The sequence below is a fragment of the Plecotus auritus genome (assembly GCF_963455305.1).
Source record: "Plecotus auritus genome assembly, chromosome: 9".
Lineage (NCBI taxonomy): Eukaryota > Metazoa > Chordata > Mammalia > Chiroptera > Vespertilionidae > Plecotus > Plecotus auritus.
Genome location: NC_137783.1, coordinates 109624809 through 109645387, shown reverse-complemented (window position 1 = coordinate 109645387; position 20579 = coordinate 109624809). Strand labels below are relative to the sequence as shown.

Genomic DNA, 20579 nt, shown 5'->3' with positions numbered 1-20579 from the left:
TGTTCCCCAACTTGAGAAATTTATTAAAAATCATTAAATTATACACTTGAAATGGATCAGTTATATAATATGTAAAATATGCCTCAATAAAGTTGTAAAAAAATTTAAAGGCACTAGACATTTTATGGAGACCTTGATAGAGAAAAAGATGTCTCAGAGTGCCTATTTTCTGAAACAAAAGAAATATATAGTTATCTGGGTGAATCTCTAGGGGAGGAATGTCTTTAAAAATTGATACTGAGCCAGGGATGGTAAGTGGAAATGAACTCTATAAGACTCCCCATTACTAATTTGATGTATAACATATTACTAATATATTTTTTATTTAGTATACTTTATTATTTTGTGTAAGTGGCAGTAAAAACCTTTATACGGGCTATAAAAAGTTAACAAGAAATTTTATTCCCCTTATTCTGGTTCTTTTAAAAGATGTTTCCTTAATAATCATAGATTATCCTACCCGTGGGATAGTTATGCCTACCGAGGTTACTATGAATTTCTAAATTTTATGATTCTATGAATAGATTTATATTTCTAAGTCTGTTTAAAATTTTCTTCCTGCCATATGTCAAAATTGTCTTTTTTAAATTAAAAAAATAATGCAGGAATATGCAGAGCGAAAGGTGAATGTTTCTCTTTTCCTTATTTTCCAGTCTCTTCCTAGGTCCACACACACACACACACACACACACACACACATGCATGTACACACTTTAATCTTTTTCAGTATAAATGAAATCATGGTGTGTATTCACTTATTCACCGTGTCCCTACTATATGCCAGGTGTTGGGTATACAGTGATAAATAAGATAACCTGAGGTCTGAGGTGCTTGTCCTCAGTGAGATTCCATTCTAGTGGGGAAGATAGACAGTAAATAAGCAAACACATACTACACACACACACACACACACACACACACACACACACACACACACGCAAAGCAGGATAAGAAAAATTAAGGGGAGTGGAAGGGACTGTTTTATTTTTGAGTTGTTTTTGTGTGTGTGGACATAGTTAGTAGAAGGGACTGTTTTAGATAAGGGTGATCAGGGGAGGTCTTTCAGAGAAGGCACCATTTAAGTGGAAGCCTGAAAGGAGAGAGGGCGCAAACCAAGTTAAGGTATGAGGAAAGCGCACTTGGGCAAAGGGAGCAGCGAATGTGAAGGCCCTGAGACAGAAACAAGTTTGGCTTGTTCGAGGAACAGTGCGGCCAGAGCTGAATGGAAGGATGGCATGGGGATTTGGTAGGAGATGAGCTGGGAGAGATAGAAGAGCCAGATCAAAGAAGGCCTAGTTTACCTGGTAAGGAACCTACATTTATTTAAAATGTGACGGGAAGATAGTAATCTGGCTTATACTTTTAAAAGTTTTCTGGTTGCTTTGTGGGGAATAAGCTGTAATGGGCCTAAGAAGTTAGGAATTGTATTTACTGTGAATAATAGAGTCCACAAAATAATGACTCAAACAAATTAGAAGTTTTATTTTTATTAAGTAACAAAAAACTGTAGGTAGGCAGTCCAGGACTGATGTGGCAGCTCCATGACATCAGGGATTCAGGCTCCTTTTGTCTTTCTGTTTCAACATTTTCAAGTGTACCTGTCTCATTGTGGTGTAAGTTGGCAGATCTTTCTCTAGAATCACATCTAGACAGAAGGCAGAAAAGCGCGTGCCAGCTGACTCGGGTCTTTTTAAAGAGCCTTCTTCAACGCTCTACCAATGACTTCGCTTTTATTTTATATTCCAGTGCCCCTGGCTTCCTGTAGTTGCCAGGGGCCTCGGCAGCATAGTGTTTTACCTGGGTGCGTTAGCTTCCTAAGTGGAATCAGGGTTCTCTTACTAAGGAAGGATAGAATGGATATTGGGTGGGCATCTAGCCAGTCTCTGCCTCATGGATCAAGAATGGAAATAAGACCAGTTAGGACATGTTTGGAATAAGGAATATGTTGAGTTTAATCAGGGTTAGGGTTTTGCCAGAAGTATGTTGGAGGGAGAGATGTAGTGTACTATAAGGTGTATACAAGGAAGTGGTTATAGTTTTTGGACCATGGTTATTTAAGGAGGGAATTGAGATACATGATAGACAGTGAAAGAGCCGTACGATCCATGGACTGAAAGTTTTAGAGGTGGTAAAGAATTGTAAAAGTAAGGCTATTAGCATACAAGTAAAGCTGGAAAACTAGGAAGTGATGGTCTAAATGGGAGAGGCTTAAAGTGAGACTGGGAAGAGATTTAGTTATTGGACGTGACAAGGTTTAGGGTATGAGCATGGGAGTGTGTAACTGAAGTACAATGGAAGAAAAGATTTATTAGAAGGAGGTGAAGGAACTGAGAGAGTATACTGATAATGAAATCTTCAGGAATGATCACTGAAGTAGTTGGAGAGAAACTTAGATGATAAGTTTTTCTGTGAATTAGGGGACTTGACAGAGAGGTAGGTAGGTGACTACCATAAAGAGGGGTCTTGGGTATGTTAGTCTGATGGTAAATACTTGAAAGAAGCTTGGATTTTTTATGAATAATATGACCCATTGCTTTTTTCACTAACAATATGATTTTTTTTTGGGGGGGGCTTTTATATAGATACTTTTTCATCTGAATATTTCATAGTATAGATGAGGCATAATTCACTTAATCATTTCATTGTCATTGGTCATGTAAATTGTTTCTCATTTCCCCCAGTTTAAAAGTTATGCTTCATTGAACACACATGAACATATATGAGCAAATACTTCTGTTAGGTTAGATTCCTAGAAGTGAAAGTGCAAATTTAAAGGGTATATACACTTTGTATTTTGGTGGATATCAACAAATTACCCTTTAAAAAGACTTTTTCAGCTTACTCTCTCACCAATAGTAAATGAGAGCCTCCCTTTTTTCAAATCCGTGCTCTAAACTGTTATCATTCTTTTTAATATTTTGTTAATCTGCTGGGTAAAATATCTCATTGCTTTAATTTACATTTTTCTGATTACTAGAGAGTAGGAGCATCTTATGCTTACTGGCCATTTATGTGTTATCTGTGAATTGCTTATTTATAATCTTTACTGAAAACCATTTCCATCTTTTGGGTATTTGCAATTTTGACTGCCCATAACATGATTTTTTGTTGCCTTTCTGTGCTTTTATACATGTAGTGTATTAAAAATAAGTTTTATGACATTTTATGGCATTTTAAGTGGAGGGAGAATATTAGCATGTGCCCAGTCCTCCATCTTGCTATTGTTTGAGGAATTATTCATTCTTGAAAAAAATACATGCGTGTATATTCTTGTTATATTGTCTGCAGTCAATATGTTGAAATGAAAATATAATTTACAGCGAGAAATTATTTTAATATTGATTTCATTTTATGTTTCCATTCTATATGAGATGGTTAGGCATTTTTATCCTTTGAAATAATTGACTTATCTCCTTAAATTCTATTTATTTGTTGTATTAAGCTTCTTATTTACACCATTAGTAATTCTGTTTGTACAGTGTGTTAGCTGCTTAACTTTGACCACGTGGTTAAATAATCGTTGCTTTATGTTAGAGTTGGGAAACATATGATCCAGCATGCTCTAGTTTGTCTTTGAATCATTGGACTCTGGAAGGTTGAAGGTAGGGGAAAAACAGCTTTTGCTTAGAGTGCTTATCTCCCTGGTTTCTGTAGTGGGAAAGATGAACTGCTTTCGATAATTCTGTGGATCACATGAGTGGTTTAGGCTTTCTCTGAATTGGTTTACTGACCTATCCATTTTCTTTTTCTCCTCCCCGCTGGTTCTTTTTTGAGGAGTATTTTCTCCCCATTGCTGGCTAAATTATTCAAGTAGTAAGCATGCAGTTCTTAGTCCTTAGCCAGAGTGCAGAGTAATCAGACATGGTCAATGAGTTACTGAAGTGAATAATGTCTCTATAATGCAGACATTGACTTTTGTGAAGGAATTTTTTTAAAGGTAAGTAAACTTTTAGGACCTAATTATCTTTGAACTTACGTATCTTTAACGTCTCTTGTATTATCTTTCTGCCATGAACTGTAAAATATAATGTACTTTATTAAAACTTGAACATTTCACTTAAATCTATATGGCTATGTAATGAATCATTAGCTGAATGTTCAATTGGCCTTACCCCTGACCCCTCCATTTAAAAAAAAAATTTACTTATTTCAAAAGAAGCTAATATTTACTTGGTAAATTTAAAATATGTTTTGTCACACCACAGAAGCAGCAGCTTATTTGCTTGTTTAAAAATATTTTTTCCTATTAGATTGTAAAATCTTTCAAGATGGATCTGTCTGTTTAGTCTCTTTAACTCTCCACTGCACCTAATAGAATACCTTGCACATAGGTAGTCATCAAATGCTGATTGAACTGGACTGTTAATTAAATAGTTTCAGAGCCACTTCTTTTAAGAGAAATAGCTTGTGTAAGGATGTATAGCCGGTCATGATAGAACTAGTGGTGTTTTAAGATTTCTAGAGTTCTTTTTGCTACATTTTTTCTCCCTCTGAAATGTTATGTAATCTTTGAGGAAATGCTTACTTATGGCATGTGCTGAAATTGTCTCTCTCCGGAACCAGAAAATGGATACTGAGTCTTCTACATCTTTAAGAGCAGGTAAGTTGTACAGTGCCAGGAAGGGAACACGCAAAAGAGTAAGTTTTAATTCTGACTGCGTGGGGAAAGAACAGTTGTTTTGTAGGGTGCTCAAAATCTAAAAATGTTAAACATGGTTGTTTTTTCCTTTTGCTACTTACAACTACCCAGACGAGGAAAACAATTTTATCAAGTAATGTGCTTTTTAAAGAAAATAACACATTTGGGAAATTTAAAGCATGATTAAATTTAATTAGAATAGTAGGTTAGTTAGGCTATTTCTGCAAGGTGCTGTTTTTCCTTGTCTCTTTTATTTATGAGAGGAGAGGATCAGTAGTTATAAGAATACTGTATCAGTATAATAGTTTTTATGGCTTAGAGAATAGTTTCAAATCATTGCAATGCTAGTTGTAAGCCAAACTAGAGAATTTTCCAGAAGCAGTTGCACCTCTTCTATCTCTAGCACAAAATAAAATATCTTGTTAAAACATTTGATTAGGGAGAGTTTTTGTAAATTAAAATAGCTTTATTTTTCCTGTTTATATCAAAGCAGAATTATAAAATTATATGAAAGTATAAAGTTAGGATTGTTAAAAATTTTGACATTTTAACCATTTTAAGTGTAGAATTCAGTAGTGTTATGCAACCATTACTGCTATCTTTTTCCAAAAGTTTCTGATCACTCCAAACAGAAACTCTGTACCCTTGAATCAATATCTTCCCACTCTGCTTTCCCCCCAGTCCCTGATAACCTCTAACCTATTTTTTTATTTCTATAAATTTGTCTATTCTAAATATATAAGTGAAATCATACACCATTTGTCCTTTTGTGTTTAGCTTATTTCACTTGGCATAATATTTCCAAGATTCATCCATACTGTAGCATATTTTAGTAATTTATTCTTTTTTATGGGGCTGAATAATACTCCGTACAATTTTGTTTATTCATCTCTTGATGGACACTGGGTTGTTTTCACTTTTTTGCTATTATGAATAATGCTACAATGAACATTGGAATGCAACTGTTTGTCTGAGTCCCTGTTTTCAATTATTTTAGTGTATACCCAAGAGTGGAATTGCTGGGTTATACAATAATTGTGTTTAATTTTTTGAGAAGTCGTCAAACTGTTTTCCACAGCAGCTGTACCTACCAGCAATGTATGAGGTTCCAGTTTTTCCACATTCTTGCTGGCACTTTTTATTTTTTTCTTTTCTTTTTTTAAATAGTCATCCAGTGGGTATCTCATTATGGCTTTGATTTGTATTTCCCTAATGAACAGTGATGGTGAGCATCTTTTATGTGCTATTGAGCATTTGTATTTCTTCTTTGGAGATGTATCTATTCAAGTCCTTTGTTCAGTTTTGAATTGGGTTGTTTTTATGTTGAATTATTAAGAGTTCTTTATGTAGTCTGAATATTAAATCTTTATCAGATGTATATATGGTTTGCAAATATTTTCTTATATTCTGTAGGTCGTCTTTTCATTTTTTGTTAAGGTTCTGTGATAAAAGTTTTTAGTTTTTATGAAGTCCAATTTATCTCTTTTTTTTTGTATTGTTTTGTTGCTTATGCTTTTCTATTTGGCTTTTTCACTCAGCCATAATTATTTTGAAATTCATTCACTTTGTTGCATGTATCAATGGTTTAGTCTTTTTATTGATGAATAGTATTTCACCGTATGGTTTTGTCAGTTTGTTTATCTATTTGCCTGTTGATAGGCATTTGGGTTGTTTTCAGTTCTTGACTATTATAAATAAAGCTACCTATGAACATTCATGTACAAGTTCTTGTATAGATAGGTATTTTGTTTTCTCTTAGGTAAATACTTGGGTGTAAAATGGTTAAATTATACGTTAGGTGTAAGTTTCATTTTTTTAAGAAACTGCCAAACTTTTCCAAAGTGATTTTACCATTTTAGTTCCTACTAGTAGTGTATGAAAGTTCTGGTTTCTCTCACTTATTGCCAACATTGGTTATGGTCAATCTTTTTAATTTTAGCAATTCTAATTGGTGTGTAGTGGTATGTCATTCTGGTTTAACTTTACATTTTCCTAATGTCTAATGATGTTGAACATCTTTTCATGTATTTGCCTTCTGTATATTTTCTTTGGTTTAATGTTTGTTCATACCTTTTGCTCTTTTTTTTTTTAAAGTGGGTTGTGTATTTTGAGAGATCTTTATATATTCTGGATACAAGTCTTTTATCAGGGATATGCTTTGCAAATATTTTTCTCCCAGTGTCAGTCTTTTCATTCTCTTGTAGTCTTTTGAAGAGCAGAAGTTTTTAACTTTCAGAATTAGAGTGTATAAGTTTATAATTTTTTTCCTAAGAATGCTTTGCCCCAGCTCAAAATCACAAAGATTTTCTCCTATGTTTTCCTCTAGAAGTTTCAGAGTTTGAGGCTTTATGTTTAGGTCCATAATTCATTTTAACTTAATTCTGATATCTGGCCTGGGGAATAGATCCAAGTTCCTTTTTGTGCATATGGATGTCTTAGTTGTTCCAGCTCCATTTGTTGAAAAGACTTCTTTCTTGATTGGATTTTCTTTTCACCTTTGTTAAAAACCAGCCATCTATATATTTGTGAGCTTAGGCTCTATACCTATTTGTACCATTAATCTGTTTGTTTTTACACCAATATTATGCTGTTTTGACTATTGTAGTTTATAATAAGTCTTGAAATCTGGTAGTGTTAATCTTCTTTGTTCTTCTTTTTCAAAGTTAATTTGCTTATTCTTGGTTCTCTGTATATCCATCTGAATTTTAGTATTGACTTGCCAATTTCTACAAAAATGCCTGCTGGGATTTTGATTGTAATTGCATTGAAATCAACAGATCAATTTGGGGAGAATTGACTTCTCAATAATATTGAATCTTCAGACCCACCAACATGGTATATATATTCTTTTATTTATTTAGGGCTCCTTTAATTTCAACAATGTTTTGTGGTTTTCAGTTTCCATGTCTTTTGGCAGATTTATCTTAAGTGTTTTATATTTTCGATGTTACTATAAATAGCATTTAAAAATTTTAAATTTCTAATTGTTCATGTAAGTACATAAATACAGTTGTTTTTTATATTTTTATATTCTATGTTGCTGCCTTGCTAAACTCATTTAGTAGTTCTAGTAGCCTTTTGTAGGTTCTAGTAGATTTTCTACATGGATTATGTTGTCTTTGAATTGTGGCTGTGTTTTTGGAGGACTTTACTACCAGATTTCAAGACACATGTAATGCTAGTCATTGAGATAGTATGATATTGGCATGAGGAAAAGACATATAGATCAGGGGGACAAAATATATAGTTCTGACACAATGCATTGCTAGTGACAGTAAACAGGCATAACTCATTTTATTGTACTACACTTTATTGTGCTTCACAGATGTTGCATTTTTTTTAATTGAAGGCAAGACTCTCCACCAGCAAAAACATTACAACTTGCTTTATTGTGATACTCACTTTATTGCGGTGGTCTGGAACCAAACCTGCAATATCTCTGAGGTATGCCAGTAAAGTGGTATAACCACCATGGGAAACATTTTGGCAGTTGCTTTATAAATTTAAACATATACTTACTGTGCGATCTAGCAATTCCACTTGTAGATATTTAGCCAAGCAAAATAGAAACATCTGTCCACAAGACATGCATGTTCATAGCAACTTTATTCATAGTAGCCCAAAATTAAATGCAGTCCACATGTCCAACACTTGAATGGATAAACAAATTGTGGTACATTTATACAATGGAATATAACTCATCCACAAAAGGAATGTCTTAATAATAAATTCAGTATTGTGGATGAATCTTAAAGATATGCTGAGTGAATAAAACCTGATACAAAGGAATATATGCTATGTGATTTTATAATAGGCAAAACTAATCTGTAGTCATACTCATCAGATTAGGGGGTGCCTAGGGCTGAATGAAGTGGGAGATTGATTGCTAGTTGGTTTGAAGGAACTTTCTTGGGTGGTAAAAACGTTCTATAGTGCCCAGCCAGTGTGGCTTAGCGGTTGAGCATCAACCTTATGAACCAGGAGGTCACAGTTCGATTCCTGGTCAGACGCCCAGGTTGTGAACTTAATCCCCAGTGAGGGCCGAGCAGGAGGCAGCTGATCAATGATTCTCTCTCATCATTGATGTTTCTATCTCTCTCTACCTCTCCCTTCTTCGCTGAAATCAATAAAAAAAATTTAAAAAAAAATTTTTAAATGTTCTATATCTTGATTAGGGAGATGGTTACATGGATACATACATTTGTCAAAACTCATTGAGGTTTATACATTCTGTAAGTGTTCATTTTATTATATGTAGACTATGCCTTAGAATAGTTGATTTTAAAAAATTAATTCTAAGTGGATTGTAGATCTAAATGTGAAAGGTCAAATAATAAACTCCTTAAAGATAACATAGGAGACTTTCTTAAAGAGGATATAAAAATACTAATGTTAAACTGCATTAAGACTTGGAACTTCTTGTCTTCAAAAGATACTACTAAGAGAGTGAAAAAGGCAAGCTACTGTATGAAGGGGAAAAGGTATATGAACACACACATACATCAATGCATTCATTTCTTTTGTATGATGGTACCCCTTACTTGTGGAAGATATGTTCCAAGAGCCCCCAGTGGACACCTGAAACTGCAGATAGTACTGAACCCTACATATATTATGTTTTTTTTCTATGTATACACACCTATGAAAAAGTTTAATTCATAAATTGGGCACAGTGAGAGATTAACAACAATAACTAGTGTTAAAATAGAGCAATTATAATAAAATAAGGGTTACTTGAACACAAACACCATGGTACCATGACAGTCGATCTGATAACCAAGATGGTGGCTACTACGTGACCAACAGGTGGGGAGCATGTTCAACATGGATTTGCTGGACAAAGGGATGATTCACGTCCTGGGATGGGATAGAGCAGGAAAGTGTGAGATTTCATTGTGCTTCTCAGCACCACACAGAATTTAAAACTTACGAATTGTTTGTTTCTGGAATTTTCCATTTAATATTTTTAGACCATCATTGACTGCAGGTAACTAAAACTGCAGAAAGTGAAACTGCAGATAAGGGGGACTACTGTATGTATATGTATTTTTTCCCTTGAAAATTGCCTTATATCCAAAAATATATAAATAGCTCCTACAAATTACTAGGGGGCGGGGAGGGACCCAAATATCTAAAAGAAAAAAGGGCAACAATGTGAATAGGCACTGTGTGAAAGAGGATTTCTAAACAGTAAACATATGAAAAACTCCTCTACATCTTTAGAAGAGAAATGCAAATTGAATTCATAATGCAGTACCAATATACATACTTACTGGAATGTCTGATACAGACAAATAGGCTGAGAGCAACTGTCATTCTGCTTCTCTGGGGGTAGGAGTGTAATTTGTGCCAGTTTGGACAACCATGGCAGCATACCCATACCTTATGAGTAAACAGTATCTGTCCTAGAATATACCCCACAGAGCAGTATGTGTATCAGGGTACATATTAAAAAATGTCATAGCAGTTTAAGTGTAAGTAGCCAAAAACTAGTAATTACTCAAATACCCATTAACAGTAGAATAGTTAAATTGTTTTGTAGGCAAACAATAGAATACTATAAAACAATGAGAAAGAACAAACTATATGCACCTTATATGGATGAATCTTACAAACAGTATATTGACTGAAGAAAGACAGAATTAATGCATATGTGATTCCACTTATGTAAAATTCAGAAATAGGTAAAATGATTTTTTTTTTTTTGGTGCTGGAAGCTGGGATTGTGGTTACTTTTGGGTGAGGAGTAGGCACAAGAGGTACTGGTAATATACCATTTCTTGATCTGGGTGATGGTTATGTAGATAGGCTTAGTTAATATAATTTACCACGCCTTACATTTAAGATTTGTATACTTTTCTGTGTACTGTAGAATACTTTGGTTTGCTAAAGTTTATTTTTAAATGTTAGGGCAAAGTAAAGCCATTTTCAGGAAAATTTTCATGGTATTCTTGGTAGTGTGACTGAGTATGAGGTTAATGTGCAAAAGTCAGTAGTTTTCCTCTAGTGATTAGCATCTGAAAAAGGAAGCAATAAAAATCATTCCACTTCCAGAAGTGGGCAGCTTCACTTTGTACAACCTGAGATGTTGTTCAGGGGCCAGCTGCGTGCTTCTTGCTTTTGGCTCTAGGCCTTTTCTCTTGTAGTAGCTGTAGTACCCACCTTGGGCACTTAAGTTGTACAAGCCAGTGTGAGGGTTAACACTGTGGAGCAAACTTTGGTCATTGAGTGATGGGAGTTAATAGATACATGTTTCCCTTTTTCTCACTTCAGACTGACAGTTTTGAGATACACTGAGTGGCTAGATTATTATGATCTCTGAACACATAATAATCTGGCCACTCAGTGTGTGTGTGTGTGTGTGTGTGTGTGTGTGTGTGTGTGTGTGTGTGTGTATGTGTGTGTATGTGTGTGTATGTATATATATATATATATATATATATTAGAGGCCCGGTGCATGAATTTGTGCATGGGTGGGGTCTGGCCAGCCTGGCCAGGGGGAGGGGACATGGGCGGTTGGCTGGCCTGCCTGCTGGTCGAACTCCTGGTCAAGGGGACAATTTGCATATTAGCCTTTTATTATATAGGATATACACTGAGTGGCCAGATTATTATGCGTTCAGAGATCATAATAATCTGGCCACTCAGTGTATAGTTGATAGAATTTCTCATTTTGTCCTTTGTAGCCAATGATTGGGCCAGTATTCATGCATAAACCTTCTTATTAGATTCTGCTCAGTACCCCCGGCCCCATAGCAAAGATTTATCTAGCCCAAAATGCCAGTCATGCTGAGGTTGAGACTCCCTGGTATCTGAAACCAGTGGTTTACTATAAAATTCAAGTTCTTCAATATTCAATCATGGTGACTTTGGGAAATACTGAGTATTTTTTGTGTCTATAAAATGATAATGATATATACAAACAGAGCCCTTAAAGATTAAATGAGGTGAATTCTATAAACTTAATACCTGGAACATACAAGAGTTTAATAAACAACAGCTATTGATTTTTCTTACTCAAGTTTATATGCTGCTTTCTGACACTCTCAGTCATTTTCTGTGAGTATAAAAATTCTTTCCTAGAGACCAAGTTCTCAAGTCCTTATAAATAACCACCAAAAGGACAAAAAAATAACTTCTACAGAACTCAGCATAGAGAAAACGCCAACATGATCCATGTGAAGATTTAAATAGGTATATGGGTTTTTCAACTGTGTAAATTTTTAGCTTTGCTAAGATGATGCTGTGTTAGCACAGACTCAGCACTGCAATGAAAAGGTGGTTTTGACAGCAACACAAGTCTGTTGTCAAAAACTTTGAAAGCAGAGATAAACATTGTTAGGAGGCATAAGGATACATTCTAAAGCACATATTTAAAGCCACAGGGCATAGTATGTAAATACCATTGTGCACTAAACACATTAACACTAAAATATATTAAAGAAAATTTAATACTTATTTTTTAAAAATTGTAACTTCTGTGTATGTATATATTATTGGGGCTATCCTGTGCATTTAGGATGTTTAGTAGCAACCTTTGGCCTCAAGACACTAGATGACAGTAGCACACACACTCCACCCCTAAGTTGTAACCAGAGTGTCTCCAGACAGTGCCAGATGTGCCCTGAGAGGTAAAATCATTGGTTGAGAACCACTGAGATAAACCTAGATTTGGATTCCAGCTCTAGGGCTATGACTCTGTGGACTTGAACACATTACCTAACTCTATAACCTTAGTTTTCTTAAGTGAGATAGCTCAGCACCTGGCACATAGAGTTCAGTAAATGATAACAATTATTATGATGCTAAAACCGGTTCTCTTTTGAGCCATTCTACCTCTTTATCCTCTTAAAGTAAAATGTCCATATGTGTAGCCTATGGTCAAATTGTTGAACAAGAATTTCTCATATAAAATCATCAGCATTGATCATTCACATTGGCAGTTAGCATCGCTTATGATTGCTTTCTCCCTGGATATGGATTTGCTTCTCTTCCTCTTGTGTTGTTTGACTTTGGAAGAGTTGGGAGTACATTATTTCATTTGAATCTCCTCCTGATACAACATTGTGTATGGTGTTCTTTTAATATTTATCACCTTGAATTAGACTCAGTGTGTTAAAGACTAGTTCAGACTTGTAGGAATCAGTCCTAAAGAAATTAGAAAGATAAAACTAAATCTTTATTGTTGTTATTGTTTTTTTAACCCTGAGGTAACAGCCAATGAAAAATATTTATTCTTTAGTTTTATATATTTTTGCAAGTATGATTAAAAATATTAGTACCCTGTAATTGCTTTGATATACATCGTCATTTAAATTTTATTAAAACCCTGGGCAGTGAAAATAGAATAAAAAGGAGATTAGGAAACTTGATGTACTGTAAGTACACAGCAAGACACAACATTAAGTACTTTATTCTCATTTACTTCTTAAAATTGTATCTGCAAAGTAAGTAACATTATCTGTTTTTAAGAGGATATTTTTCCATTGATTTTTAGAGAGAGTGGAAGGGAGAGGTAGAGACACAGAGAGAGAAAAATCGATGTGAGAGAAATACATCAATTGGTTGCCTCCTGCACAAACTTCAACCTGGGCTGGGGATTGAGCCTGCAACCAAGGTGCATGGCCTTGACTGGAATTGAACCCACAACCCTTCAGTCTGTGTGCTGGTGCTCTAACCAGTGAGAAAAATAGGCCAGGGCAGCATTATCTGTTATGCAGGTGAGCATATGATGGTTCATTTGCCAAAGATCAGCTGGTAAATAAGTGACAGAAACATTAGAACCCATCTTATTCCAAAGCCCATCTTATTTTCATAATGCCATGCCACCTCCCCCAAATGAGGAGCTATACCTCTGCCTTAAATTTCTTTGTAGGTCATGTGTCTTGACCTATTCTCTGAACCTGCGAGGTTAATAGCATAAATTGTAGGACATTGGAATCTGTTGTTACTAGGCCTAAAGACCCATTTTGCCTAGCCCAGCTTCTCTGACCCTCTGTGGCCTGCATCTCTGTTGTTCTCTTGGTCCAGTACACTTATATATGGTTTATGGGAATAAGAAGGTTTTTATGTTCAGCCTCTTTTTACTAAATGAGTAAACTTTATTTTTTGATTGTGTATTAGCTTGTATGGTTTCATATTGCTCAAGAATGCAGAGCAGTTAAATCTTAAGCCATGAAGTGTATGCTTGGCAAGAGTCAAGTAAAAACTAACTTAATTAAAAATTAAGAGGGTTTTATATCCAATAAGGAAAATAGTCTCAAAACTGCCATGTGATGTTTGTTCTAATAGACTACTGAGGAAAAGACATTTTTAAGTTTATAGTTGCCTAAAATTCTACTGTCTCAGTGTGATTTGTATTTTTAGCTGAAAGAAGAAAAGTTACAAGAGGAGAAAACTTCCGAAGATCAAATCCACAAGCTGTTACCAGAGGATACAGAAACAGGGAAAAGGAAAATGGACGAACAGAAAAAAAGAGATGAGCCATTAGTACTGAAAACAAATCTGGAGCGTGTAAGTAGATCACTTTTTTGATGGACATCTGCCTCAAAATCAGCAATTAGTGCAGGTGACATGGATCTGAAAAGCCTGTGTTGGTGAACTCGTAATAGTCACTGACTGCAGTTTAAGTGTAGTGAGAATTTAGCGTCCAGATGAGAGCTGAAGAAAGTAATTTATGAATGGGACAATGAGACTTGCGTAGAAAGATTAAGGGGACGGTGGGAGAGAATGGTGAGAGGAAAAACCTAGTGCAGTAGACTACTTGTGGTAAATTTTGTACATATATTGCCATTTTGACTTGTTTTATTTCATATTTGAGTTTTATATGTCATATCTTCTACTAGATTTCCTTAAAGCTTGAATTTCCCTTTATTCTTTATTCTAAACAGCACAGTATTAGGAATAAGGTGTTAGATTACTTAGTTTAAATTTAACCTAATTAGACTTTTAATTGAGCTAAATCTTGCCTGAAATTTTTTTATTACTTATTTACCAAGCAAATTACTGGAAAAGGTTATAAGTGGTATAATTAAAGTACTTTTGCAGGGTCCACTGATTAGCTCAAATGGGTAATTACAACTGAGTTTTTTCTTTAGTAAGTTTTATTGGATTGGACAATTTTTATTGCTTTCTGTATGTGCTTAACATATCTATAGAGTCATACCTTTTAAAATATTTTGTGATTCAGGCTTGTTAGTATTTCAGTTATCTTTCTACTTAACCAGAATTAATAAAGCTTTACCATATATGAAGACAGACAATATAGCAGAATAGAGGGGGAAAAAATCTCTGATTCAGAAGTCTGCCTCTTGAACAGGTCCCAATATTAAAACAGACTATATAACTTTGGCCAGGTTACTTAATTTCTCTGTGTTTTTGATATACTCTTTGCAAAGATATTGTTCCTGAAATTCAAAAAGTTCAATTATTTAAGCTTTCTTGGATTGATAGTATTTGCTGATTGTCAACAGGCATGTGGGGCTTTTTGAATCCAGTTATAATAATAATAATTTTTATTATTTAATTATTATTAAAAACAACTACTTGCATTTTATAGGGTTTCAACCTTCTAAAAGGTTCGGTTTAACAAACACAAAATGCTGTGTACTCTTAATGCTCTGTTTATTGGGAACTACAAAAGGAAAAAGACTGCTATCAGAGAGGCTAGGAATGAAATATATGATAGTCTTGTGCATATAGTATGTCTTCTGACTAACAGCCCAACTATGGTCTGTGGTCTAAAGACTGCAATTCTGCCTGTGACTTCACCCCAGCAGGACAGTCCATTAGGGCCACAGGCAAAACAACACAGAAGCTCGCTTACCTTTGCTATGGTCTGGATAGAAAGACTACCTGCTGCTGTTTTGGCCTTGCCAGATCCAGGTTTTCTCCAGGATATGATCTCTAGTATTAATTCATGTCAAGACTGGGAAATTGCTCTAAGATTTTTTTTCTCCTGCCACTATCATCTTTGAAATAGAAATCAGTTGCATAAAACTACTTTTAATCTTAAAAGGAATCAAGAGGTACAAATTCTCAGACCTGTTTTTATTGGTAATAGCCAGTTATGAAAATTTTGTGTGCAAAAACACATTGAATAAAATATGATCTATGAACACTTCAAGTTTTAGAGTTTTGTGATTTTTACCATTTTTCTGTTTGCTTTTATATTTTTGAGGCCTTTTAAGTGGCTCTAATTTTGCTTTAAATATGTGTTAAGAATTTTTGGTGTTGAATGGATAATTTCATTTAGTTTAGTCAAGGCTACATTCAAATTGAGACCAAAGAGAAGCTCAAGTAGATTTTAGAGGGATGAAGGATTGTATTTTATATAGAGAGTGTTATGATTAGAGTTGGACTGATTATTTCACTCCTGTCCCACAAACTTCAGGAACTCCCTATTTCCTGTGAAATTAAGTGAGAACTCTTCACTCCAACATTGAGGTCCTTGGTATTATTTTAGCTTGTATTTCCATCCTTGCTTACATCCCAAAACTCTAAGAAATGGAGCTGTTTGCTTTCCCCCAAGTATATACTCTGTATTTTCCCTCCTTAGAGTCTTTGTTCTCGCATCTTCATCCAACTTACCTGTTGACAGGCTATTCATCTTTCCGTGTCCAGTTCAAAAGTTGTCGCCTTCCTGGAACCTATAGGGATTTCCCACTCGCTTCTCTCTACTCCATTCTGCATTCCCAGCACCCCTCCCTCTACTTTGTAACTTTTATAGGACTTATTTCTTTCTCCCTTACCTTATGGTTATTTGCGTGTTTGTGTTTCTTTATTAGATTTGTAAGTTTCTTGAGTATAGGAAATGTCTTAACCTAATTTAAAATTTCCCACAGTACCTTGCATATTGCAAGTGTTTGATGCAAGTTTGTCAAGTTGAATGCAAATGGAGGAAGGAAAGTACTTATTCCAGAATTAGAATTTATCATCTGTTATTTGCTCAGAATGGAAACAAAATTGGCAGTGTTTAATTTATTATTTTTATGGAACAATTGATATCAATAATAATGTGAATTGTTGGAAAACAATTTGGTATAACAATTATAGTCGTACCCAAGATTATAAAGCAGAAAGTGAAAAATTGCTTGTCATCCCAAAACCTAGAGATAACTTCTATAAACATTTTAGTAAATGTCTTGCCAGACTTCTTTCCTAAGTGCATATATACTAAGTATATATATTTTCTTTTTAGAAAATGGAACCCAGTGTGCATACTCTTTTAAACCTTTTCTTATAAACTATTAAATTATGGATGTTTTTCCATGTAAATAAAGAATCCTACATTCTTATTTAGTGGTCTCTTGGTATTCTTTACAGTAGAATTAATTAATTAACCTGTTGATATTTTGCTACCTTAAACCACCATTCTGATTAGTTCCTTCAAATAAATAAATAATCAGAAGTGGAATGACCAGGTCAAGGGGAGAGTCCTTTTCAAGACTTTTGGTACTTATTATTCATTTGACCTCCAGAAAGTTTGTATATAGTTATACTCCCACTAGTAGTTTAAGAAAGTACTAAACTAATTTCCTCACACCCTGCCAACTCTAGATATTATCATTCTTTTAAATTTTTTTAAATATATTTTATTGATTTTCTACAGAGAGGAAGGGAGAGGGATAGAGAGTTAGAAACATCGATGAGAGAGAAACATCGATCAGCTGCCTCCTGCACACCTCCCACTGGGGATGTGCCCGCAACCAAGGTACGTGCCCTTGACCGGAATCAAACCTGGGACCTTTCAGTCTTCAGGCCGACACTCTATCCACTGAGCCAAACCGGTTTCGGCTATTCTTTTAAATTTTTTATGTAAATGAAAAAATATCACTTTTTAATTATGCATGTTTTATACCATTTAAGGAATTTGTAGTGCAATAGGCTTATTTTTACCTAAAGGGAAAGATGAGAGGTAAATGTTTTCCTCTCTTATGGTTCTAGGTTTTTGGGGGATGGAAATATAGAGCAATGGGGGGAGGTGCCGTCTATATAATTATTTATAATAATGTAAATGTATTTTTCAATAATTAAAAGTAACCTAGTGATACCTATTATAATGCTAAAGTTTTTTCTTAAAAGATTAATAGGATTTAATTTGATAAAAATATATCTTTTGTTGAGCACTTACTACTTATTAATACACTAACTCCTTTTAACGATAGATGGAGCAGTCTTTATTTTATAGATGAGGAAACTGAAGCTCAGAAACATAAACAACTAACCTACAGTGACCATGATAGTTAAGTAATAGAGCTGGGATTTGAACATTCTTTTATTTGGTACTGAATTGATTATGTGGAAACACCTAAATAGAAATTGCCATTATTTATTCCCTGTCCAGTCTATAGATGTCAAAGCTTTTTTTTCTCAGAGTTGAAAAGAGAATATTATATAAAATTGTATAATGGTTGGTACTGTTTAAAAGTTTCTCCAGTGAACAGTTTGTACAACAGAGTTCTTTAAGGACTTGTACCCTACAAAATCTGAAAAGCTTCCCTGTAATTTGTAATCCCATTTCTCAAAGACTATTAGGAAACATAGCTTATTGTACTAGTATGTATGTATTCGTCAGCCTAAAAAAATAACAAAGCATGTCAGGAATGCAGGGTACTCTGAGCCATAAGATGATGTCTTGCATGCCTCTGTCCGTAACTCTCATTTTGGTAGTCATTTGGTCATTATATACCTGGTTAATCATTAAATGATTACATATGTTGTGTTTACCTGCTCTATAATGGCATTGGGATTCTTAAAGAAAAGATGGTCACTTGCTCTCACAGAGTTCATATGAAGCAGAACACAGACTCTTAAATAAGAAACTAGAGTTCAGTGAGATTATTTGCTCCCTCTAAAAAGAAGACTTTCATATTGAATCATGAGGCAAATAAATACTCACTATATATTGTATGCAAAAGGCACATATAAAAGAAACTTCAAGTGTAAATTGAAAGACTCAAAAAAAAAAAAAAAGATTCCAAAATAAAACAAAGGTAAATGAATGAATATCAACAAAGGGGAAAAGGCTGACTCTAGGGATATTTGGAAGCTCTTTCAGAGAAAATGACATTTAAGATGCCTCTGAAAAGCCAATGAGAATTTTAGAGGCAGAGAATGTGGAAGGGGAATATTAGGCAGAGGGAATAGCATGTCCAAAAGAATAGAGGTTTTGAAAGACTATAGTGGTACATGTGGAGAGTAGAAAGTTGTTTGGTTGTACTAGAATTCATTCAGGGAGTTCCCTGTGTGGAAATTGGTTTGAGAAAAACTATGAAAGAAAGTTGAGTCTAGGTTTGAAGATTATTGAAGTACTAGAGGCCCGGTGCACGAAATTTGTGCACGGTGGGGGAGGGGTGTCCCTCAGCCCAGCCTGCACCCTCTCCAATCTGGGACCCCTCAAGGGATGTCCGACTGCCCGTTTAGGCCCGATCCTACCGGGATCGGGCCTAAACGGGCAGTCGGACATCCCTCGCACGATCCAGGAGCGCTGGCTCCCAACTGCTCGCCTGCCTGCCTTCCTGATTGCCCCTAACCGCTTCTGCCTGCCAGCCTGATCACCCCTAACCACTCCCCTGCCAGCCTGACTGATGCCTAACTGCTCCCCTGTCAGCCTGATTGCCCCTAACTGCCCTCCCCTGGTCACCCCTAACTGCCTTCGCCTGCAGGTATGGTCACCCCTAACTGCCCTCCCCTGCAGGCCTGGTCCACCCCAAGTGCCCTCCCCTGCAGGCCTGGGTCCCCCCAACTGCCCTTCCCTGCAGGCCCAGTCGCCCCCAACTTCCCTCCTCTGCTGGCCTGGTCACCCCTAACTGCCCTCCCCTGCAGGCTTAATCGCCCCCAACTGCCCTCCCTTGCAGGCCTGGTCCCTCCCCTGCTGGCCATCTTGTGTCCACATGGGGGCAGCCATCTTGTGTTGGATTGATGGTCAATTTGCATATTATTCTTTTATTAGATAGGATAGAGGCCTAGTGCATGGGTGGGGGCCGGCTGGTTTGCCCTGAAGTGTGTCCCGGATCAGGGTGGGGGTTCCCTTGGGGCGTGGGGTGGCCTGGGCGAGGGGCCTGTGGTGGTTTGCAGGCCAGCCACGCCCCCCGGTGACCCAAGTGGAGGCCCTGGTATCTGGGATTTATTTATCTTCTATAATTGAAACTTTGTATCCTTGAGTGGAGGCCAGGGTGGGCAGAAAGCTTGGCTTCCTCCATCGCCAGGGAAACCCAAGCCTCCTGCTCACTCAGTGGCCGCAGCTATTTTTGTTGGGATTTATTTATCTTCTATAATTGAAACTTTATAACCTTGAGTGGAGGCCTGGGCCGGCCAGGAAGTTTGGTTTCCTCCATCGCCGGGGAAACCCAAGCCTCCTGCTCTCTCCAGCTCTGTGGCTGCCGCCATTTTTGTTGGGGTTTATTTATCTTCTATAATTGAAACTTTGTATCCTTGAGTGGAATCCACAGCCAGCCAGGGTGTGCGGGAAGCTTGGCTTCCTCCATTGCCGGGGAAACCCAAGCCTCCTGCTCGCTCTGTGGCTGCAGCCATGTTTGTTGGGTTAATTTGCATACTTCTGATTGGCTGGTGGGCATGGCTTGTGGGTGTAGCGGAGGTATGGTCAATTTGCATATTACTCTTTTATTAGATAGGATGCTGAGGTGTTTAGACTTTATCCTGAAGTTACCAATAGTTAAGCAGGATTCTGTGTGTTTGATAGTATGAAGGGGTTTAGAAGGAAGGGAGGCTGAAGAGAGTGAGACCAGTAAGTAAAGTATTGCAGTAGTCCAGGCAGAAGATGATGAAAATCTAAGGAAAGGCAATGACAATTGAGTATGCATGGGAAGAGTTAGGTGAGAGACGTTTTTGCAGTAGAATGGAGTAGAGTGGAAGTAGCATGGAGGTAGTTTGGAGACAGATATTCTGGATTTAAGAACCAGTGTCAGCTACTTATTAA

At 36.1% G+C, this 20579-nt stretch overlaps 1 protein-coding gene across 2 annotated transcripts in view; it reads left to right on the top strand.

Annotated features, from left to right (window-relative positions):
- Positions 1 to 20579, top strand: part of RNF169 (ring finger protein 169) — a gene marked incomplete at its 5' end in the record, with an annotated part of 58901 nt that overhangs the window by 23078 nt on the left and 15244 nt on the right. For both annotated transcript variants that reach the window (XM_080640502.1, XM_080640501.1), the window contains one exon: positions 14006 to 14152. In XM_080640502.1, coding sequence (XP_080496628.1) covers positions 14006 to 14152 — 147 coding nt within the window. The remainder of the gene's footprint in view (positions 1 to 14005; positions 14153 to 20579) is intronic.